General features: G+C 38.0%; 1 protein-coding gene across 1 annotated transcript; it reads right to left on the bottom strand.

Annotated features, from left to right (window-relative positions):
• Window positions 1-791: 791 nt before the first annotated feature.
• LOC147859321 (uncharacterized) lies at window positions 792-4,626 on the bottom strand. The gene is made up of 4 exons (XM_087326215.1): window positions 4,220-4,626; window positions 3,607-3,736; window positions 1,758-3,425; window positions 792-1,569 (listed from the first exon to the last, which is right to left on the bottom strand). The coding sequence occupies exons 1-3, from the start codon at window positions 4,461-4,463 to the stop codon at window positions 1,769-1,771; spliced, it is 2,031 nt and encodes a 676-aa protein (XP_087182341.1). The 5' UTR covers window positions 4,464-4,626; the 3' UTR covers window positions 792-1,569; window positions 1,758-1,768.
• Window positions 4,627-21,552: the final 16,926 nt, after the last annotated feature.

Genomic DNA, 21,552 nt, shown 5'->3' with positions numbered 1-21,552 from the left:
CTCAAAGAAAGGACTGCCAAAATTACATCCCACATCAACTCTAATATAATGGCCATGACATCTCTTATGCTCCATTGCACATAATACATCCCATTGATTACTGAAAATAGTCCACATATTCAGCCTTGAGGGAGAACAAGCTCGCTTACATTTCATGTAACTATCTCATAACTCACTAGTTAGGCCGTTTCTTGCGCAAATGTCTAATATATTTCCCAAAATAATCACCAAAGACTGCAAATGCATCTGGCATGGGAAGATGATGGTTAGCAATTGATATCCTCAAAACTCATGAATGACTTACATCCCAAGATTGTGCAAGAATGTCTAATATATTTCCCAAAAGCGATTGATAGCCTCAAAACTCACGAATGGCTTAGATCCCAAGATTGCAATTTGCTTCTGTGATTTTCATGAACAATTCTTCACAGCTGTTGAGTTTTATTGATAACCTATTATATCATAGTGATTGTGACTGCTTTCCAATGCAGAAAAAAAAAGCTTTTAGGTAGATCTGTAATTACATTACAAGCTTTAATCCTGGCCACAGTTTGCTAAACCAGATTGCGTACAAGAGAATTATGATCAAAATTATGAGCTTTCTTTTCGAAATACATGTATTTAAAAAATCCCTCTAAATATTCTATTTGATCTCACAATGTCTACTTCTGAGCCATGTTCATTTTGAAGTTCTAAAAATATATATTACCATCTTTCAACAATCAGAAACAATGAAATAAACAAGTTTAAATGGCATAATTGACAATTGGTATGGTACACCTTTCCATTAAAAAAAATGATACTCATCTAAGTTGGCTCACTTCACGTAAGATTTCCATCCTAAATACAATGAAAATAAGGAAGTGAAACATGGATAAACAAAATACAACATAGAAAGGGTCTTAGTAAAATCTTTTTCAACACTATTGTATTGCCCAAAGTCCTTTCATTTAACTTTTCTAGCAAACAAAATAAAAAAAACCCTTTTGAGTGGGGCTTCATGTCCTCATCCAAAACATTTGTAATCACCTGAGTAAAGAATGTGATGCCTTGATTGCATTAATCTTAGACATGTAAGGCATTATGGAAGAGGTGTACGATGATTTGTAAACCCTGGTAATTTCTCCTTCCCCTTAGTGACATGTTATGTTTTGCTGTTTCTTCTTCTCCTTAATAGGATTTCAGCATTCGTTGAGTTTGAGCTGTTGGGCTTCCTAGTGTCCTTTTCATTTTTTCGTTTCTTCAGATGTCCTTTCTCATTGTTTCCCTCATTCAAAGTTGTTATCTAGCAGGTGAATAAAAGTGATTTCTATCCTTGTTTATATTGATTGGAGGTGAACAGATAACTACGGTCAACTATTGTAGGTGAATATGAGTTATTTCTATCCTTGTTTATACTGATTGGAGGTGAACAGATAACTGAAGTCAGGTACGATCTTCATCTCGTATACCACATTTTACTTCATCCCCAACTCTGAATAATTTGGCAAAGTCGCAGTACTTCCTAAGAAGTATGTAGTCTTTTTTTGACAATATCATCCGATTCTCTTGTTGCCTCCAATTGCAGCACTGGAACATCACATCAACGTCAGGATAAAACTTGGACCTAATGAAATGTGAGAAAAATGAAGTGTGTGAATGAGCATATACTTCCTAGTAGTTCAGTTTTTCCGGAGGTGGCATCTCATTTGTGCGAAAATGTTAAAAAACTGGAATCGACAACTGAAATTCAAGAATAGAAGAGTTTTAAAACTGACCTCATCTATGTTTATCTCCTTCTCTTTGGCTTTACAATCTTCCTATTATTCTTCTCTGAGCCATTTGTGATGCTCGAGGGAAGCCCTCCTATCTCAAATGTACCCCCTGTTGTTCCAAATGATGACCCGAATGATGATGGTGAAGTACCAATTGGACCTGAAAATGTGGACAAAGATGAGGTTTCAGATGCAAAAGTAAATTTTGGGTCTTGGGATGGTGTGCCCATTGACTTGACACTAATTCCTTCTGATGAAGGTGCACATGTGAACAAAGAAGCTGCTCCAAGAGATGATTCAATCTTCTTGGAAGTGTTTACAGCATTAGATATAGAAGGACCTCCGTCAATATTCGGGCTCGACAAAAATGAGGAAGGATTTGAATTTGATGTTTCCAAGAGTGGTAACGAAGGGGTTGATACATCAGCCTGAACCCCAATCACAGAAAACGGAGATACTTTATTCTCCACTTTGGATGAGAATGATGATCCTGATGATGAGGATCCAAGGCTAAACAGGTTTGATTGAAAGCTTGTCCGAGCCTCTTTTCCACCTTCATTATGTTCTGCTGAACCTTCTTCTTTCCTCGTAGAAAATGTGATACTAGAGGATGCAAGCATGCTTGATGTTCCCATTGTTGATATAGTTTTGAATGACCCAAATGGCCCAGAAGATGTAGGATCTCTGCTGCATTCTGATGATGGAAAAGGAGAGAAAAATGGTCTATTCTCTTTCGCTGTAGATTCATCTTTTGACATTGCTGCAAAGCTACCTTGGTTGCTCACAGCTGTGACTGCAAATGGGTTCCCATTAGCTGAAAATGATTTCGTATTATCTGGTAACAAAAATGGGTTTGAGTTAGCTGAAGAAAATATTTTCCTGATCTGATCTTTAGTTGAATTAGTTTCTATAGGTTTACCATTAGAACTCGCCTCACGTGATAAGGAACCATTAGAATTATTAAAATTCATCCTCATCGGAGTCTTTTCCATGCTTCTGAAATCATGTTTATCTGAGAGTCTTGGAGTTTCTGGCAAATACTTCATATGCTCTAATTTCTTAATTTTGGGTGCCCCTTCCCCATTTATAATATACTCCCCATCCAAAAGTTTTGCTTTTGGAGAAGACGATAATTTCTCTAGTGTGTCTAGGATCCTCCGAGCAGTATGACTAGATTGAATGGGTGGAGAGATGATATTTGGTCGGGTTTCCCTCGAATATGGACTTGGGGTCACAGTCTGGAATACACTTTCTCGGGCTCTTCTCACCCGCCCTACGGACATCCATCCCTCATCAACAGTTGACCCTTCCAAAGTTCGCACAGATGGGCCTATTACCATGTGAGAAGATGGTCGATGATTTCTATACCCTAAAAACCTCGATCCTGATTGTGATTGAATCTCAGGGACAACTTTATCAATTTGTCGGTATATGCTTCGTGAAGACAATGGGGTCATTAATGATGACCGCCCACCCATAAAATCCTGTGCTATTTGGACAGGCGTGGAGGCATCCAGCCGAGCTTTTTTCAGCTCTTCTCTCCACTTTTGAGCTTCAGAGATGAGAGATAAAGCACTTTCACTTTCAATGGGTTTGCCAGATCTTTCCATTGTGCTAATATGTTCAGCTGCTTGCGTTCGCAAGAGATCCGAGAGTCGATCAGCTTCATCACTACGAAAAAAATCTAACATTAAAACATCTTCCAATACTTAAATTTTTTGACAGGGAATTGTCATGCTTACCGAGGCATTTATTGATGCATCACATAACCTCATGCCTAAAACTAATCATAGCCACAAATATATGAATGTGTGCATGTGCAAATATATTAGATCTTTAGTATGCAAATAACCTGGAGAGCATCCTTCGTTTTAATATGTCTTCTACTTCCCCAAAATTCTGATTTTTCTCAGGCACTCTTAGATAGTTTTTGCGCTTGGGGGAGGGTTCCACAGCATCTTGGCCCATGTCTTCACCTTTCCCTGCGAAGAAGGTGACAATTTTTAAAAAAAGGAAGAATTTGGCCGAGGAAAACAGGTCTCGTTTAGCTAATCACCATGCATCACCTATCACTATGATTCAAGACATCATCATATATATCACCACCACCACCATACACCATACACCATACAAAGTGCTGGACAAAGTGTATTGTATGTGGCTATCACAGTTATCAATATCATCATCCATCAAACATTCTCAAAATGTCATCAGTGATCCCTATTGACAACATTCTCAAAATGTCATCAGTGATCCCTATTGACAACATTATCATCATTATGCCATCATTATCACCCATCACCATATTCTATAGACCATACAAAGTGATGGGTGAGGTGCCTGGCATATGGCATATGACCATTGCCATACATCATACATCATACATCATACATCTGCATCCTCATCTTCATTTACACCAAACACAAAGGAGAGAAGAAAAGAATAGAGCTTTTTTAAATTCATACCTCCAGCAATTCGAGGGTTTCTAAATCGTCCAAATAAGGAAGAGAAGACATATGAAGCTGTGGATGCAACAGCACTCGAACAGGTTCTTGCGAACCGAGAAGCTATTGAACCTGAAGGAGTAGAAGAAAAATGGGGACGGTTGTAAGGGGTGGTTTTTCTTCTCCGGCGTCCATGAAGAAGAACCTGAACCTTTCCGCCGATGCTTCCTAAAGTCTCAGTACCATAGGCGTTAGATTTGGGCATTGTAGCCTCTGCAAAAGCTCGCAATTTTACAGATAAAGTTAGGGTTAGGGTCGAGGATGGAAGAAAGTTCTAATCAATTGATGAGAGAGGATACAGAATGGTGGATGGAAAATCGGGAGAAGGAGAGAAAGCAAAAAAAAAAAAAAAAAAAAAAAAAAAACCCTGGGGGAATTGATAGATGGATGGATGGAGCTCGTATGACTGCAGAAAAGAAATCTCTGAGGAGGGCCTAGAAAAAAATTGCACAAGAAAGAATCTGAAGAAGAACGAATGAGACAGAAAGACAGACAGATAATAAAGGGCTTGGTAAAGAAAAAAAAAAAAGAAAAAAGCAGAGAACCCTAGAGCTCTGTTTTCTCTCTGTTTGTGTTTTTTATATAGGCTGTAGCTACAGAGAGCAGGGGAGGAGACGACATATCTATATATATATATATATATGCTGGGTTTTTTCAAATTGCCAAAATACCCCTGGGCATTTTGCGTTTTGCGTTTTGCGTTTTTCTGAAATTCTCACCCTGCGTTTACCGGATTTTCTTTTTCGTTTTGTTTTTTTTTCCATACTTTTCTGCAATTGCGAAAAAAAATACCCCTGCCTTCATTTCCCTTCAGCTTTTCCGAAAATACCCCTGCCCTAATCATCTTCTTTTGGTTTTTTTCATCAATTTTTCCTGAAATTCCTTGATTTTAATTTTTCCTTCAGCTTTTCCGTTTTTCCGAAATTCCGAACATATACCCCCTTCCCTTGCCTTCGATTTTCCCTTCAGCTTTTCCCTTTTTTTCTGAAATTCCGAGAATACCCCTCCCTTGCTTTTCCTTCAGTTTTCCCGCTTTTCTGAAACTCCAGAAAATACCCCATTGATTTTCCATCACTCTTTCGGGATGTTTTCCGGGAATACCCTTGCGCAACGGCCTTTCATTTGCTTCCAGAAATTGCCATTGCCATTGCATTGCTTCCGTTTACCTTTTAGGCATTTCTGAAAAATTCCCCTACATCATTTTCCTTTGGTTTTTTGGGGCATTTCCAAAATTCTGAAAATACCCCCCATAGTGTTTTCCTAAACTTACTATGATGCTTTTGTCGTCCATTGCAGAATGCAATGCAAGGGTTGAATGCATGAACTTCTAGTCTTCATAAAAAAAACGTCCTTACAAATCGAACGTATGTTCGTCTTGCCAAACACTCTTATTTAAGCATTCTATATTATGGCTTGTAGACCTTTTATGCAAAATTGAAAACCTTTGCATATTTGCATGTCTCCACTTTTTTAGTTAGTTATAGCTTCTTCATTATGATTAGAAACCTCTTGTAACTAAACGAAGTGGGGCCAGGCCGGCCTGATCACTTTTAGACCGTTGTCACTTCCCACAAGACCTATATAAATATATGGAAATGGAAGAATGTTTTGAAAGCACAACCTATTTATATTCAAAAAAATTATTCCACTCATCTAATTCTATATTGCTATTGGGTTGGATACAAGTTTTGGTTTATGCAATATTGCTACGTGATTAAGTCAATCTATCTAAATAGAGTTTGTGTTATGCTAATGATGCTCTAATTTAGGATCCATGCCCATATAAAGCTACATATTAACGTGACTAAATCATTAGTGTAAGAAAAGTGAGTGATCAGCTTTCTTCTAGTCTTATCGAGGCTTGACAAGAATTTCCTAAACAAACAAGCATGAGGGGGTCCGGTACTAGGCACAATACACCACTTTGAACTTGTTTAGCCAACTCATGATTTAGGCATTTATTTTATGTGAATACCCGTGTTTCATTGCTCTTTCGAGTTGAGTGGCAATAGAACTTTCCCCTAATGTTGTCGATGGTCACACATTCCCCCTAGATCTTCTAAAATTATGTTCCTCACCTTGCCAACCCTATCAAAAGTGTGCATTGGTGTTGGTTAAATTTTGGTCTCTACTTCACCCACCATGATCACATTCAACTGACATTCTTAAGTTCAAAGTGTCAAATGTGTGGGTGGTCTTTCTTTTTCTTGCTTGTCTCATTCAATCCACCATGATAGTGTTATCTCACATATTTTTGCTCGAAAAATTTCCCTCTTTTGTTTGTTGTCTTATGAATTGATTTGCACTAGATAATTGCATTCAATATTGGAAATGTATGAGTGAGATCCTTTATTCGTGTGTTCATATAATGGCCTTAGATGTTGTACATAGATGTTACATGTTTTATACTCTATCTCGAGCAAAAACAACATTATAAGCTTGTTTATGAAATCTAGGTGCATTGTTGGGCAAACATCATCACATGATGGTTTTTGAGATTGTCAAGGGCTTCCTACAAACATATAACAACTATGGGTGGTTGTTTGATAATGGAAGACAGGGACCTTCAAAAAGTGCATATTTTTCTAAACTTTACTAACTCTAGCAAGTATTCTTATCCTTGATATATGATGTCCCAAGACAAATTCAAAAAAAAGATAGGGGCAAATTTTAGGAGAGAAGAAACATGAGGTGGGTACCAAACATCGAGCATCACTAAAAAGGAAAAGCTTGAAAAAGGAATGACGAAAAGATAAAAACTAAAAGAGGAAAGAAGGGGCACAATGATTCAAAGTAAAAGAGTGTAATTGTGAGGGAATGAGAGCAAGAGTGTGATTGCCACTGTTGAGCTTTTGCATTAATAGGAGGAGTTGAGTGGATATTGTCGATGATGGAAAACATGATCTCTTGTGCCTTTATCACCAACGGCATCCCCTCCTCTAGATGTTCGTACTTGTCAAATGGGGTCTGCTATGATAACCAACATACATTCCCTCATTGATTGTGCCTTGCACCTGACATAATTGCAATAGGCGGCCAACCCCCTACCATATTTGATGGGTCTTTGGGCAATCCCACAGAGTGTGTTGGATTGACTTTGTTACATTTGGGCACGCTACACAATTAGGAGAGCTAAGGATCAACGATGTCACGCTCTAATTGGTAGAGACCTATGTATTAATAGCCATTAGAATGTGGTAATTCACCTAGCGTGGTGTTGTTTCCATATTGTCTGCCAAAACTTGGTGATAATTGTATGGGGAACATGATATGTGTGCCATATCTTTGCAACTGCCAGTTCTCGAGTGGTTTGAGCGGCTAGAATGCAGCAACCCAATGTAGTTGTGAATTGGAAGAAAGGGATGGCTTCGCTTCCTTGACCCGCATAAGGATCGTGCCATATCCATTGCAAAGGGTCCCAATTGACCTTACGTAACCATGTGTTTTCGTGAGTACATATGTGCCATCGTGGTTGTACTTTGATTAGATTGAGATTGGATCAAGGTCTACAATCCATTTACAACTTGTATATGCCACGTTCGATGTTGGTACCTCATTGTCTCATAGTTCACAACATTGGATCTTGTCTAGTGTTTCCCTACCTCTTGGGATCAAAGAGCCCTCCTCCTCGTAGCCTATCCACTTCTCCATTGCCATCTTTTGATTAGCAGCTTCCCCAAGCAATAGAGCGTTCATAATTTCAGATCTCATAGTCCATTCACGATGTCATTTTCTCATTAGTTGCGACATTCATTATGTTAGTTTTACTCCTTCCACCATATTGTCAAAGTTCTTGTTGGTTACCAAATTCTTCATCTTCAATATTTATGATGGAGTTTTTTTATTGTGCCTCATGCTAAACATTTTAGAGGTGCATGACCAAAGTTTTACCAGAAATGTTATTTAAGACAACATGTGAAAGGATGTATACAAAAATCATTGATTTGCTTCAAAGGCTAAAACGAAAACAAATGAAGACATATCCTTTTGATAGAGCTTGCCAAGGAAAATTCAATCTATAATGATTGGTCTAAATCATCATCATCCTTTATTAAAAAGGGCACCACTCTCCTCTATTGTGATTTTTGTTCAAAAAATTCATCCAACATGACATTTCTAGTTATCTTTCCTATCTTGTTTTGACCCTTGATACATACATAACCCTTGATACTTTGTACTTAATGTAATTAGGTACCTAGATCTATAAACTAGTGACATTCATCGCCTACCAACACGAGCCTGATCCTTTGGTCTTCAACGGAGGGATGGTGGTTGTTTTGACCTTGGGCGTTATGTGTGTAGTTGCATGTTTTTATAGTTATTGGTATATTTACTCTTTCATTATCACAAAAATGGTCAACCTTTTGCATCCTTACTAAAAAAAGATATCTATAAAATGCAAGAGAAGTCGTTGCTAGTATTGCAACAATGCTTTCCACACATAAACAACACACTTGTATCATACCACGAAATGGGAAGTGTTCATTTTCCAATAAGTTGAAATTGAATTCCTCGTGTACTAGCCTCACAAATAATATCACTCCCTGGTTCTATTATGGGGTCCTAAAGCACACAAAAAAAGATCGCTTTTGTTGCACATAACATAATTGTTGAGAAAATAGTTATATGCTTTGTCTGGGAAGTAATGAGTTGCTCAATGGGAATTTATCCCGGTGTTGTAGTATATGGATATTAAGTGCTCTGCATATTGATTGCAAAAGTAAACCGAGTAATTTTTTACACTTTGTTACTCAAACAACAAACGTATAATTGTCCTACTCTATCAATTAAAGTGTGTTGTATCATTTGTATTCAATCTAATTTCTCTTAAGAGTTTTTCTAGGTGTATTAGTCGAGTTAATGAAGAAATGGTTTGCTAATGAACCACGAGTTCATGATCGAGTGGGACTATCCAAAAGCTAGAAAAGCAAGAGATCTTGAGAATGAGATGAAAGCAAGATATTTAACAAAAATCATTGCTTGCTTTACGACGATTTGTTCTGCCATCCATTTACTTAATGTTTCTTTGATGGTATTTACTCTTAAATGACTATAAGGTACATGCTTAGAGCATCAAGCCATCGAGACTCAAGAATCTGCAAGAATCAAAATGTGACCATTACTGTTGTTGCTTTTCTTCCGGTGCCTATTTCTCACCATTATAAATATATTTTGAAACGCTTTACCATTTGTTAATGGCATTCACTTTTCTCCCTTTGCACACATGCCACAAAACAATAATGGCGTTTAGTACTATCTTGGGGCATGCAATAGATTCCTAGCAATGTGAAGTAGTAGCCCAATTTTGTCCATTTGCTTCCATTTCCTCCATAAATATCTTCATGTTTCCTTTCTCGTAATTGTTTTTTATTAGTAATTGGGTTTCAGATGAATGAATTCAGTCTACCTTGTAATGCTTTGTACTATCACACCATATGTAGTTTTTGGGTAATCTTGGCTTCTCCGCCTAGATAAGGCTAGACAATTGCATTCCTCCAAGCCTTTCACCAAAAAATTTATGTTCAAAGAGTCCATGGCTTTCTCAAACCCTCAAGATTGTTTTGGTCAGCATGTTTGGAGTTGTTAACTATTATGAGTCTATTACTAAACAATAAACCAGTTAAAGTAAAATAAAGGTAAATAGATTGGATAGAATAACCCGTTCCACTCGACCACCCCCAAGCTATGATCAAGAAATAGCCAACCTACCACCAACGGATATTACGATGACTAATATCTTAGAAGAGATAACATGATTATAATGATGTAAACTTAGCCCGCACCACTGGTGTCTTCAAATGGCAACCTTCCGATGTAATGTGTCGTATGAGGGTAGTTATGCCTCATATTTACACCTCTTCCTAGGCCCCTTGAATGGATGTGCCGTTCTAAAAGACCCTCCTCCATTCATTGGTTGTCAAGATCATGATAGTACATACAATTATCATTCCTTCTATCCAATCACATTAGTCTCTTTCTAACATTAGTGAACATATCTTCCACTTATGTAAATATTAGTGACCGATCCTCGCCTACGTTATGTGTGCATAACATTTACTTAAAATTTTATCATCACTGAGCCATTGTCATCGTTTGTCTCAATCATTAAGCGCACCCCCAAATCCTTTCAATCTTTTATACAATCACACTCATATATGCACATAAACAATGTACACTTCCACACCACCACAAACATTTGCACATAAATACACATATACACACGAAAGCATGTACAATCACAAGATGTAACTTAAGTACCCTACACATCTTGCGACAAAGTTTTCTAGGTGTCTTTGTCTTCTTGTCACAACTCTCATAACTTATTTGGGAACTCAGTTTCTCCATTCTTAATTGCTCCAAAAAGGCTTTTGCAAGCTCCCAAAATTTTTGAATGTTTGAACACATGCTAAAGTTCCATATAGTTAGTTCTTTGCATTTCCTATTAAGGAGACTTGAATCCACATGTAAACACAAAAACAAAAAAGAGACTCCGAGATTGTTATACTTCTAAAACTTAATGTAGGATGCCTTCCACACATTCTCTTTCAAAACTTAAGTAAAACCAAACATCCCTTTATTAATGAAGATTTTGGACAAAAGATAACCTTTTGTTGGCAATGGGCATCCATAATAATTTACTTTAAATCGCCTATTGATTTTATTAGGTTGACTTGAATCCTATTCGATTGCTATATAATTGCAAGGTATCCATACCCGTGATGTGTTGGTGTAATGGTAATGGGGGGACACTCCAACCACTAGGTTGGAGGTTCGAGTCTCCCCGCACCAACATACATGTGGTACCTAAAAAGGGCGGTTTGTGCCTGTAAGTGACGGCGAAGAAGATAGTGGCAATGAAGCAAATGGTGACAGTGAAGGGCAATTTGTGCCCGTAAGTGACGACGACAAAGATAGTGGCAACGATGCAAATGGTGACAGTGAAGGGCGGTTTGTGCCAGTAAGTGGCGACGACGCAACTCATACCATTCGGTACACCCCCTGATGGACTATGTACTGCTAATAAAACATGACTTCGTGTGAGTTGTAGCCTTCGGGCAAGCCAAAGATAAAAAATACTAAAGTAGTATAAACCAATAAGAAAAATAAAATAAAATTGCAAGGTATCCATAATAATGTGCATATTTTCACGTTGTTATAGGACATAAAAAAAGTAGCATCAACATAGGCCTAATCTGAGAAATGTTTGACATTGGCCATTTATAAACCTTGAAGAAGACCAATGAACCAATTTGTGCATGTGTTGAAGAAGTGGATGCATTGCAATAGTGTAAACTATAAGGGTGACCAATATCATATTATAATACCATTATAAGTATAGAACACCATGGTCAATATGGTTGTTTGTCCCTCCCTCCCTAAATTTCCCTATAAAAGAAGAGAACAAGTTGAAAAGATCTATCCCTCCATGGGACTCTCCCTTTTAATTTCTTAGTTCTCTCTATCTAGATTGGTGGGCCAAACTAGTAACTCTCTTAACCTTATTGATTGAATTACCCTCAAAGGAAAGTTGTGCTCCTATAATCTATTATATTGCCATTGGTAGAGCTATGCTCCCAAATGGTTGTGATGCTTTATTTGTTGTTAAGGGGATATTTCTTTGACTTTGTTTCATGTTGATTCTATTTTGTATTGCACATCAACCATGTGAATATACCCATCACAATTCGTGAAGCACTTTAGTTCAAATCGAAGTCCAAAATCAACAGTGGTCCCCCATGTTAAGAGTCTATTACTAATCAATAGACCAAATCAAGTAAAAAGGAAGAAAATAGATTGGATAGAAGAACCCGTTCCACCCGACCACCCCCGAGCTATGATCTAGACATAGACAACCTACCACCGACGTCCCATACCGCCGGATATTAGGATGACTAATACCTTGGAAGAGATAAACACGATCGTCGAGACGAAAGCCTAGCCCGCACCACCGGTGTCTACGACAGCAGCCTTCCGACGTCATGATCCTTATGAGGGTAGCTAAGCCTCATATTTATACCTTTTCCTAGGCCCCTTGAATAGATGTGCCTTTCTAAAAGGCTCTCTATTCATTGGTTGTCTAAATCATGATAGTGCATGCACATATCATTCATTCTATCCAATCATTAGTCCCCTTTTTAATAATAGTGAACATACCCTTCACTAATGTAAATATTAGTGACCTACCCTCACCAACGTTATGTGTACATAACATACTCCCCTACTTCAAAAGATTGCACTCTTGCAATATAAAGTGAGGAAATTGTGCCTTAAGCGAATGCTCGCGTTCCCATGTGGCATCATCAATAGGTTTATCCATCCATTTGATCTTGAATAGCCGAATCTCTTTAGAACGTAAACGTTTAGTACGAGAATCAAGAATTCGTTCAGGAACATGAGGTTTGTAAGAAAAATCCTCTAATGTTACAAGATCTTGGATTGTGATGGTGTTATCACCAGAGCCTAAAAATGGTTTTAGACGACTGACGTGAAAAACAGGATGAATATCAACGTTACGAGGTAAGGCAAGGTGATAAGCAGATGACCCAACTCGCTTAAGGATTTCAAATGGGCCACAATATCGTGGGGCTAACTTAGTGCACTTGCCCGTAGATAATGACGTAGAATCAGTCGGGACACGCAAAAAAACTTTTTGACCAATAGTAAATGCACGAGGACGTCTATCCTGATCAGCATAAAATCGAGCACGATCTTGAGCTATCTTGACATTTTCTTTGGCAATATGCAACATTTGGTTCATGTCTTGCAAAAAATTGCGTGTACTGTCTAATGTATCACGATGAATCGTGACATCAACTGGGGCACGTGGCTGAAAACCATACATCAACATAAAAGGACTATATCTAGTGGATGTATGTTTAGAGCTATTATAGGCAAATTCTAAGATAGGAAGGTATTGCTCCCACTTAGAAGGGGTTTTTGCTACATAAGCTCGAAGCATGTCCTCAATAATTTGATTAACTCGTTCAGTTTGTCCATCAGACTGAGGATGATCTGCGGAACTCATGCTCAACGTAGTTTCTAGTTTCTTAAAGACCTGAGTCCAAAAGTCACTAGTAAACTTGGAATCTCGATCACTAACAATATCCATCAGAGCGCATCTTAGGCCAGAAAAAAGTACACGAGATGAGAACGAGTGTGCGTTGTATTCCAGGATGACCAGCAGATGGTGCATCATGACATTCATGAAAAATTTTCTGTTTAACATTTGGTAAATCTGGAACACAGACCTTTCCACTACGGTAGAGCAAACCGTTTGTAATGTGAAAGGTCGCCTTCGAGGGTAGGGTGCTAGTATCGGCATCTAAACCAGATTCGGCTTTCGTCCAGTATTTTGAGAAATAACTGTCATCAAGGTATTTCCCTCGAAGGTGATCTAAAAGATCAGATTTTATTTCCGTGAAGCTAAGCATGTTAACTTCTTTAATGCGACTAAGAGCATCAGCAACGGTGTTCATAGAACCCTTGCGATAGCGTATGGAAAAATCAAAATCTTGCATAAGGTCAGCCCAACGGCCTTTACGACCAACAAGATCGGGTTGGTCACAAAAATACTTTAATGATTGATGGTCTGTTGTAACCACAAATTTATTTCCATAGAGATAGTGCCTCCATGTTTTAAGTGCGTGTATCACCGCAAACAATTCTTTCTCTTGAACCGAATACCGAGATTGAGCAGCATCAAGCTTCTTACTTTCAAAAGCAATAGGGTGACCACCTTGATAAAGAACGACACCAATAGCATAATCACTAGCATCGGTTTCAATTGAGAAAGGGTTAGAAGGGTCTGGTAATAGAAGAGTGGGAGCCTGACACACATGCTCCTTGAGTGTCTCAAATGATTTGTCAAGTTGTTCATTCCATGAAATTGGTTTGACAGACTTACGTGGATGACCTTTTAAAAGGTCAGTTAATGGCGTAGTCAATTTGGAATAGTTACGAATTGATTTTCGTAAAAATCCAACAAACCCTAAGAATGATCTAAGTTCACGAATATTACGAGGAATGGGCCAAAGTTTAACCTTTTCAATACGAGAAGGTTCAATTTCCACGCCATTTTCTGTAATTAAATGACCTAGGTACACAATAGATTTTTGGAAGAAGTCACATTTTGAATGTTTTGCATAGAAAGAGTTGTCACACAACTTTCGCAAAACAAATCGAACATGTTGAACATGATCTTGCAAGGTACGGCTATATATCAAAATATCATCCAAGAAGACGACAACAAAATCACCGAGTTGATCTCGGAAAACATCATTCATCGCTTGTTGGAATGTGGCTGGAGCATTAGTCAACCCAAACGGCATGACTAAAAACTCATAATGGCCATAGCGCGTACGAAAAGCGGTTTTAGGAATATCATCCTCGGCGATGCGAATCTGATGATAACCAGTTCGTAAGTCAATTTTCGTAAAATATCGAGCCCCGTGCAAACGATCAATCAAATCATCGGCACGAGGTAATGGATATGCATTCTTAATTGTCATTTTATTCAAACGGCGATAATTGATACACATTCGCCACGAACCTTCCTTCTTCTTGACTAATAGAACTGGCGCACCCCAAGGTGATTTACTATACCTAATGTGGCCCATACTCAAGTATTCCTTAAGTTGTTTAGCGATCTCATCCTCTTCTAATCGACTAAGTCGGTAAGGTGGAATGCTCACAGGAGCAGCCCCAGGGATGAGTTCAATTTGATGGTCCACATTACGTTTAGGTGGTAAAGTAAGCGGTAATTCAGTAGGAAACACATCTTGAAAATCCTCTAAAATAGAGTCGAGTAATCGTTGCTCAAAATGTGGTAATTGTGTGGCGTCAATATTAAAATAATAAAATTGAACCGCAGGATCAATTACACACGAATAAATTAATGAACTAGAATACTCACTTAAAGATTTAGAAGACACAAGTGAATGAGAAGGAAGTTTGGAACATTGAATAAAATGTTTACAATTATTAAGTTCAAATGTGATTGAGTGATTAACCCAATCAATGGACAAAGAAGGGTTTTTATTAAAAAACCAAGGATATCCTAAAATGACATCTGCGGATTGTAATTTCATAACATGAAAGTCAAGCTTCTCCAAATAAGTATCTATTTGAATTGGCAGTTGACAAACAATGCCACTGATGTATTGAACGTTTCCATTTGCCATGTGAACTTGATAGATATGATCACTTGCGTTTATGTGGAGCTCCATTTGCTGCACAAAGTGATCATTAAGAAAATTGTGAGACTACCGGAATCAAACAAGAAATGTGCTTGTGTTCCATTGATATATCCGACTGCTCGGAGTAAATCATTAGGTCCAAGTAAATGTGAAGGAAAAGTGCATTCACATAAACTTAAGTGATTGGTATGAACTTCAACAATATCAAAAGACTCACCTGTGTGACTCGTAGATTTGTCTTGAGAAGGGGTGTTCATTGACTTCCTCTCAAGACGACGACAGGTATCCTTTGTGTGGCCCCGCTTCTTGCAATATGCACAGAAGAGGTTCGGTTTCTTTGAGTCGCGGTCAAGAGTGTCACTGGATTGCTTACGTTTCCCAATGAACTTGACATTCGGAGTTTTGGCGAACTCAGGTTTATTGTGGTCTTTCTTGGAAGTCCTATGGTATCGCAGCACAATGTTGACGGCTTCCTCGAAAGTTGTGGGGTCCTTGTCATGGACAATCCAATGATAATCCCCATTGGGAATACCATTCAAAAAACAAGCGACAAACCATTTCTCACCCGTAAGTCCCGATTTTTGGATCTGGGTCCGAGCGTGATGCACATAATCCTCGAGAGAGGTAAATGGCTTACTAGACAATGCGAGCAAGTGTTGCGCTTGTTCGGTTTGAGAAGGTGGCTGCAAGAATTGTTTCTTAAAAACATCAACGAAACCTTCCCAAGTTGTGGGTAAGTTTTTTTGCGGTCCTTAGGCCACGCCACCAAGCAGCAGCTCGGCCACCTAACTCACGACCGACATAACCAATTTTTACTGCATCGGGCTTGGGATGAAGCTCAAAGTGAGACTCCCAACGACCAAGCCAAGTGCTAATGGCCTCCTCGGTTCTTTCTTTCTTATCTCCCTTGAAAGGCGTGACTACGAAGGAAGGTTCACCTTCTTTCTTGGACTCAATAGTTAATTCTTGGAATTTCTTTTCCAATGCCATATTGGCCTGTCTCATTTCGGCCAATTGATTCAAGGTAGTAGTGAGCAATTGCTCAATAGTGATCTCAGCTTGTGTGCGAGATGCGGATTGGGGTTGAGAGGTCTCATTTGGAGAGATCGTTCCAACTGCGTTCAAAACTTGTTCCATGATGCACGCTGTGGGTATGCAATAAAATAAGGAGGTTCAGAAAATACACAAGCAAAATGAATGCTTGAAATTTTGATTGAAAGAACTTTATCCAAGAAAGTATCTCATGTCTTTACCCCTCTAGACATATGAGATGTGATTCGAGATCCGATAACTATGGTAACACTATGGTGTTTTAAAAACCATGGGGGAAAACATAGCTAAGATGTATTTCTCGGATCTCTATCTTGAGTAATCATGGCGGCTCCCCGAGGCTCAACCATGGTTCTTACATCAATGAAATTTCCTAGATAGCCTTATATTAATGCCAACCCATCATGTATTATATGGTCGAGAAAGTGTATTACGTGAAAAAACAAGTGCACTCACAAGTAATATTCTAGTCTTGCGAGCAATAAGCAAACGTGATGATAAAATGATAAAATAAGGCACTACTCATAAGAGTTAAGTAGTGACGAAAACAAGGGTAAAAAAAAAAAAGAACCCATGTGTTACCTACGAAAAAAACAATGTCACAAATAAATGGGAAGTGCAAGGTATGCACATATACATCCCAATATGATTGTTATAACTTGCACAATTGTGACATAAGCCACAAATTGATACAAGTGATGACGGTGTTGTGCGCAAAGATGTAATACTCAAATCCATGAGTAAAACATCAATAAGGGAACTCATATGGTTTTACTCGTTTTCTAAGGCTTGATGATAAGAGTTAAACCTAGATGACCCGTTGAGAAAAAAAAATCGTTCAACAAGCCACTCCATACGAAAAAAATAGTCTACACGTAAAGGTTACATTAAAAATAAACGATGTAAATACTTTATACATGAAAAGGAAGTGGAAAAAGGAGAGTTAATTGTGGGCGGGTAAATAATAATTACTAGAAAATCATATAAGTGAAACAATACTTATGAAATTAAGATTTAATTAGAATAATCAACAATTAGGTGTATGGAATCAAACATGCCCTAAGATACGAAACCCTAGGGTAGTTGACATGCACCTCCTCAAGACCACCACATATCCCTAGAATCGGCCAAGTAATGGCTAATTAAAGAGGAAAGTGGCATAGGTAAGTGACATATACCTCGTCAAGGCCACATCTTCCCTTAGAATCGGCCAATTGATGGCTAATTAAAAAGGAAAGTGGCATATGTAAGCTACATATACCTTGTCAAGGCCACAACATCCCATAGAATCGGCCAATTGATGGCTTAATAGAGAGTAGAGTGGCATAGGTAGGCAACATACACCTCGTCAAGGCCACGTCATCCCTTAGAATCGGCCAAGTGATGGCTCAATAGAGAGGAAGAGTGGTATACTCAACATCATATGCAAAACGGCCATGAGATAAGCGTGTGCGATTAGAGCAAACACGCTCGACCCAATGCACAAGAATAATTATTATCGTAAGAGTTCAAGAGAGGAGAGAGTGGGATATATATCGCAATATGCAAAAGGCCATGAGTTGAGCGTGTGCGATTAGTGCAAACACGCTCGGCCCGATGCATAATAATAAGTAAAATCGTAGCGTAGTAGGAGGTAGAAAGAAAGAGAATAAAATGTAATACCAATTTGATTCGACCATAAAGAACGCATAATAGAAAAAGAGAAGAGATCAAAAAAGAAGAATACCGGGTTTAGAGTGTTGTTTTGATCCTGAGAAGAGCATGACGAGCCTTGTTAGATCCCCCTCGCTCACACGCAAAAAACATCAAAACAACAAAAAAAATTGTTAGTAAAAGCTCTGATACCACTGTTAAGAGTCTATTACTAATCAATAGACCAAATCAAGTAAAAAGGAAGAAAATAGATTGGATAGAAGAACCCGTTCCACCCGACCACCCCCGAGCTATGATCTAGACATAGCCAACCTACCACCGACGTCCCATACCGCCGGATATTAGGATGACTAATACCTTGGAAGAGATAAACACGATCGTCGAGACGAAAGCCTAGCCCGCACCACCGGTGTCTACGACAGCAGCCTTCCGACGTCATGATCCTTATGAGGGTAGCTAAGCCTCATATTTATACCTTTTCCTAGGCCCCTTGAATAGATGTGCCTTTCTAAAAGGCTCTCTATTCATTGGTTGTCTAAATCATGATAGTGCATGCACATATCATTCATTCTATCCAATCATTAGTCCCCTTTTTAATAATAGTGAACATACCCTTCACTAATGTAAATATTAGTGACCTACCCTCACCAACGTTATGTGTACATAACACCCCACTACCATTTGTTGACGACAATTTAGTGTTTAGAGGAAACCACCGCCAATGTCACGTGTACATATTCTCAATATGCTCAACATGATTGTTAGTCTTTCAAGGACAAACATTGACGACCATGATGAATTGTTGTATCCCATTGGGCAACATTTGTGAATGTTGTTTGAAGGCCAATAGTCCACAACAAGCACACCCCACCCCTCTCCCCCATCAATGTTGCACAAAGTTCCTTGATGTGCCAAACCAAACTAGTAACCCAATGAGCACCCACAACTCCTACTTGACCACACACAACTTTAACCCAACCTTGCCAACCAACTTTGGTGAACGATTTCAGCCACCCACATTCAACTTGTTTCACCTTAACACCACATTCTCATTGCAACAAAAGAAAACACCAGCATCATTGTTAGCCTCGACACAAAGCAAACCGCCACGTCCTAGTAGAGCTTGACCATCTGCCTTGCCAATTGAGGAAAGAATTCCAACCCTCTACTTGTTGAAACTGATTTTGTAAACCCATAACCTAAGGAAAACTATTAGTTTGCATGTTGTTGGCTATGATGTAGCAATTTAGAACTCTTGCAAACTTGTCAAAAAAAAAAAAGCAATCAATATTGGACTTATTAGGTTTGAATTGGAGACCTTAAGGATATAAATGTATCACTTATCTTATGGCGATTAATATTATAAATAATTTATTCCTTCAGCATGAAGTCATATAGTACTTAGTAAAATGTGAAAAAAAATAAGTCTAGGATGTGGTGTGCATGTATCTCCAAATAAGTCTGAGGCATGGAGCACACATATGAAAATATACGTATATGCATGTGCATGTGCATGTATATGCATACACAAATTATATATTAGAATGGATAATAGTTGAATGTGTAAGTTTTCAAGCTAATTAGTTTTGCATTATGGTTGTGCTTTTGTGTTTTGAACCACTCAAATCTATATAAATATGGTAAAACAACCATGTGTTATGATCGTGTTAATTTCGACTTCAAATCATATGTTAAATCTACCTATAATTGAAAAATTGGCGGTAAGTAATTTGGATAGCAACCATAATCTTCTTCTTGAAGCGTAATGGAACAAAACTTTTCGTTAGATTGAGAACAAAATCTGAAATTTGAATTATTAACATATTAGGGTTATCATGCACTCCCATTATTGTGAAGTGGAATTTATAGAGGTGCTTATCTAATTTGTAACAAAGATGGCACGCATGTGCGCGAGAAAGATTGTCAAATGCATAAATTCAATTCCTCGAAGGCACCTATCAAGTCGCATCACAAACTGAATGTAAGAAACTAGAGAGAGAAAGGGCGAACCAAAATCAAATGGCAATAGTTTCTTCTATTAATAATGTGACGCATATGAACTTCAAAGGTAGCAAATGGATACAAAGCACCAGTGAGGCAAGGTTTGACAAAGTCATATATTGTATCTCGTTTTCATTTGAGCAAATTTGGCAAACAAAGAAAACGTATAAAGAAAAGAATTGAGTAAGATTGTGGTCCCATTTTTCTGGTAAATCCAAACACTCAACCATGGCCACATGAATAATAAACATTTGCGCAAGTAGACATGGTTTACTTCCTCTTTTTCTATCTTAAATAGTCCCACATTTTTAGTACTTCATGTTAAAAAAGAATGTTGATTCCATTTCTGGCTTATACAAGACAACAATCCTGTCATATCAAACGAAATGACTTCTACACAAATGCCGAATAGAAGGTAATGTTTACAATTATTTTCGAGAGCAAATAAGTGGATCTCGTGGCCTAGTTATGTATTTGCTTGATTTATGAAGGCTGTATCAATTTGCATTTGCCAAATTTCCCCAAAGTGAATAAATTGATCAAATGGCCTAGCTATGGGATATGCAATGCTTGTATTTTGTATGCCCATTGCCTAAGGAAGGAAATGATGTTGTTTTCAAGTCTGTGGACCGTGGTTTGTGAAACACAAATTTGGAAAATAGGTGTTTTTGAGGGGGGAGAAACTTTCAATTTTGCTAAGATAAATCATGATAGACTTGTTGAAACATGTGAATAATAGATTTATAATGTTTAAACCCAAGACCTTTACAACCATAATTTCCCAAACAATTTTCACAATATTTGGAATTATCAAAGGTCTATTCCTCCACCACCATGTGACTTTTCCACAAATGTGTACTTGATATGCATGTACACACCACAAATAATACACACAAACATCTAAAACACATTATTATGTTAATTTGGAATGTATTGTTTATAAGTAAAGAGGTCCATGCAAAACAATTAAATGACGTGAAAGTTAGTAAAATGATTATGCAACTATGATGTTTGATTAACGGATAAAAAAGTTTTAATTTCCATTTCTGATTATAAGTTAAACCCACCATCACTGAGAATAGTGGCAACAACGTTTGGTTAACATTCATGTAACCACATTTGGAAATATATAAAAGATAAAATTTGAGAAGTAAATCAAATTCATAGTATATAGAGGTTATGAGGCCTTGTTATAATTGCAAAATGTAATTACTACATAAGATAAGCATAATAACACAGATAAATCATTATGTTACTTGTCTTTGGTTCGATCACTTAGTGACACACATAACTTGAATGGCTAGTTCTACAGCTTGGTGGCACTTATCAAGTGGATTCACACCTAAACACAATATATTGTAAGGGTATTTTGTCAACTATTTAAAGCAAACAAAG

This window comes from Azolla caroliniana, unplaced genomic scaffold, assembly GCF_043228905.1.
Source record: "Azolla caroliniana isolate FFs.n. ecotype wild unplaced genomic scaffold, voAzoCaro1.0.p SCAF_10, whole genome shotgun sequence".
In the NCBI taxonomy this organism is placed as follows: Eukaryota; Viridiplantae; Streptophyta; class Polypodiopsida; order Salviniales; family Salviniaceae; genus Azolla; species Azolla caroliniana.
Note: the sequence above shows the minus strand (reverse complement) of the source record. Positions and strands in the feature narration are given on the sequence as shown.